Source organism: Octopus bimaculoides, chromosome 8, assembly GCF_046866305.1.
Source record: "Octopus bimaculoides isolate indiv1 chromosome 8, ASM4686630v1, whole genome shotgun sequence".
Taxonomy (NCBI): domain Eukaryota; kingdom Metazoa; phylum Mollusca; class Cephalopoda; order Octopoda; family Octopodidae; genus Octopus; species Octopus bimaculoides.
Window position 1 is genome coordinate 2831911 of NC_142935.1, and position 2013 is coordinate 2833923.

General features: G+C 38.7%; 1 protein-coding gene across 3 annotated transcripts in view; it reads left to right on the forward strand.

The window, feature by feature from the left end:
- LOC106872605 (high affinity copper uptake protein 1) overlaps positions 1 to 1446 on the forward strand; it is a 121218-nt gene extending 119772 nt beyond the window's left edge. For all 3 annotated transcript variants that reach the window (XM_014919654.3, XM_014919645.3, XM_089356024.1), the window contains exons 4-5: positions 155 to 260; positions 1016 to 1446. In XM_014919654.3, coding sequence (XP_014775140.1) covers positions 155 to 260; positions 1016 to 1409 — 500 coding nt within the window. In that variant the 3' untranslated portion in view covers positions 1410 to 1446. The remainder of the gene's footprint in view (positions 1 to 154; positions 261 to 1015) is intronic.
- The last annotated feature ends 567 nt before the right edge of the window (positions 1447 to 2013 follow it).

A 2013-nucleotide genomic window follows, 5' to 3' on the forward strand; every position in this document is an offset into this window, starting at 1 on the left:
CAATACATATAAACATATACAGACATACATACGCGCACCATACATATACCCACACCACAAACATGAATAGGAGCTAATAAAACTGTTTTTCGCTAGCCAGAGCAGAGAAGTGTTTAACAAGACATTTATATTTGCTGTTGTTTCTCTGTTTCAGCTTTGACATTCTCATGCATAATCATTGGAGTGTTAGCTTTGCTCCATCAAGGAATCAAATTCTTGCTCATATACACAGAAGCTGAAGATATTCATAAACAATTGACGTAAGTTGTTTTTTTTCTCTCAATTTTTGCTTCCCTTGTTTTCATTTGCTTCTAGGGTTGATTGTACTGACTATTGTTTCCTCCCTCACCATACAAACATATCTTGGAGAACACAACTCATTGAGAAACAGCTGTACAGACATCTCCTGCCTGTTTCTACTGTTGCAAAGGAAAGGTGTTTGCAATTTGCAAGACATTACTGGTGAGCTAAACAAGGGTTGGCAAGTGACCTGCTGCCACGGATGCCAAAGCATGGCTGTACTTGAGTAGGCTGACCAAACACAAAGTATATAGATCAGTTTGCCAGAGATACTGGATGCCTCCCTGAACACCTCTCTCAGCTAATACAGGACTGAGATGGATGGGCATGTGTGGATTAAAAATATCTGAGCAAGTCCAGCCAGATGATTGTGGTGACCCCCACCCACTTCAAAATTGCTGGCTCTGTGCCTAAACCAGAAACCATTCTTTTATTTGTCAGAATCCTTCCATTGCTAATAAGGAGCTTACGAATGAGAAACCGTTTCTACTTCGGGCCTTGTTTTTCTATCTGAGGAGACAAACAGACCTGGAATAGAGAGGTCATGTCTTTGATGAGGTCATGATTGGCAAGGGAGGGACACAGATGCACCTGGCTGATTAATTGATTGATTGAACCATTAATCAAACAATTTGTTATTTGTATGATTTTCATAAAAAATAATATATGGAGCATTGATAAATGTCTTGATTATTATTTTGTTTCTTTATTGCAGGGAAGGTGGTCGAAGCAGAATTTTCACGAAGCGTCGAATATTACAGACTTTACTTCACATGATCAAAGTAGCAAATGGCTACATACTCATGCTTGTTGTTATGACTTTTAACACATGGATATTTGTGACAGTCGTCTGTGGTTTGACTGTCGGTTACTTCTGCTATGGTTGGTCTATACAGGACAATTCTTCACATAGACCTATCTCCAAGACAAAATCAAAGTCTAAAAGCAAAAACAGAGCCAATGCCAAAACAAACAAAGACAGAGGTCAGACAAATGGCCAAACGAACAACCCACCGCATCTGCTGAGCCGAAATGTCTTGTATCCTGGCGAACACATTAGTCATTTTATAACACTTCTAGATCAAGATTTAGATGTTACAGAAGTTTAACAAATAAAGAGATCGTTTTTTTAATGTTTTTTTCTAATTAATGTTTTGGTTTGATAATTTGATGTTTTGTATAGAAATGTTGGAAGTTAATTTTTGCAGGAAACACCATACAAATGGTCACTTGTGATTTCAACTGGATTATTCTAAGTGGATGAGACAAATCTTTAATTAGATACATCGTCATCATTGTCATATCATCATCAGCATTATTATCCTCTTCCTCCTCCTCTAAAGGACATGCTCAACTGGTTAAGGTCAAACAACTGACAAGCAAATCTGTGGTATTGAGCAGAATATTTGCTGTAGCCCATCTTTTATACTCCAATTCCGCCGAGGTCAACTTTGCTTTTCATCCTTTTGGAACCGATAAATTAAATACCAGTGAAACACTGGGGTCGATGTAATCGACTAGGCCCCTCCCCACGAAATTTCGGACTTTGTGCCTTTAGTAGAAGGGATTATTATTACCTCCGCCTTCACAAAGGCGTTGGTATTGTTTTCAGTCGTGTTTCATTGTTTCTTTGTCCATGGACAAGATATCTCAAGAACCGCTGGATGGATTCACATGAAACTTTCAGGGACGTTTGGCATCACGACTGGCACA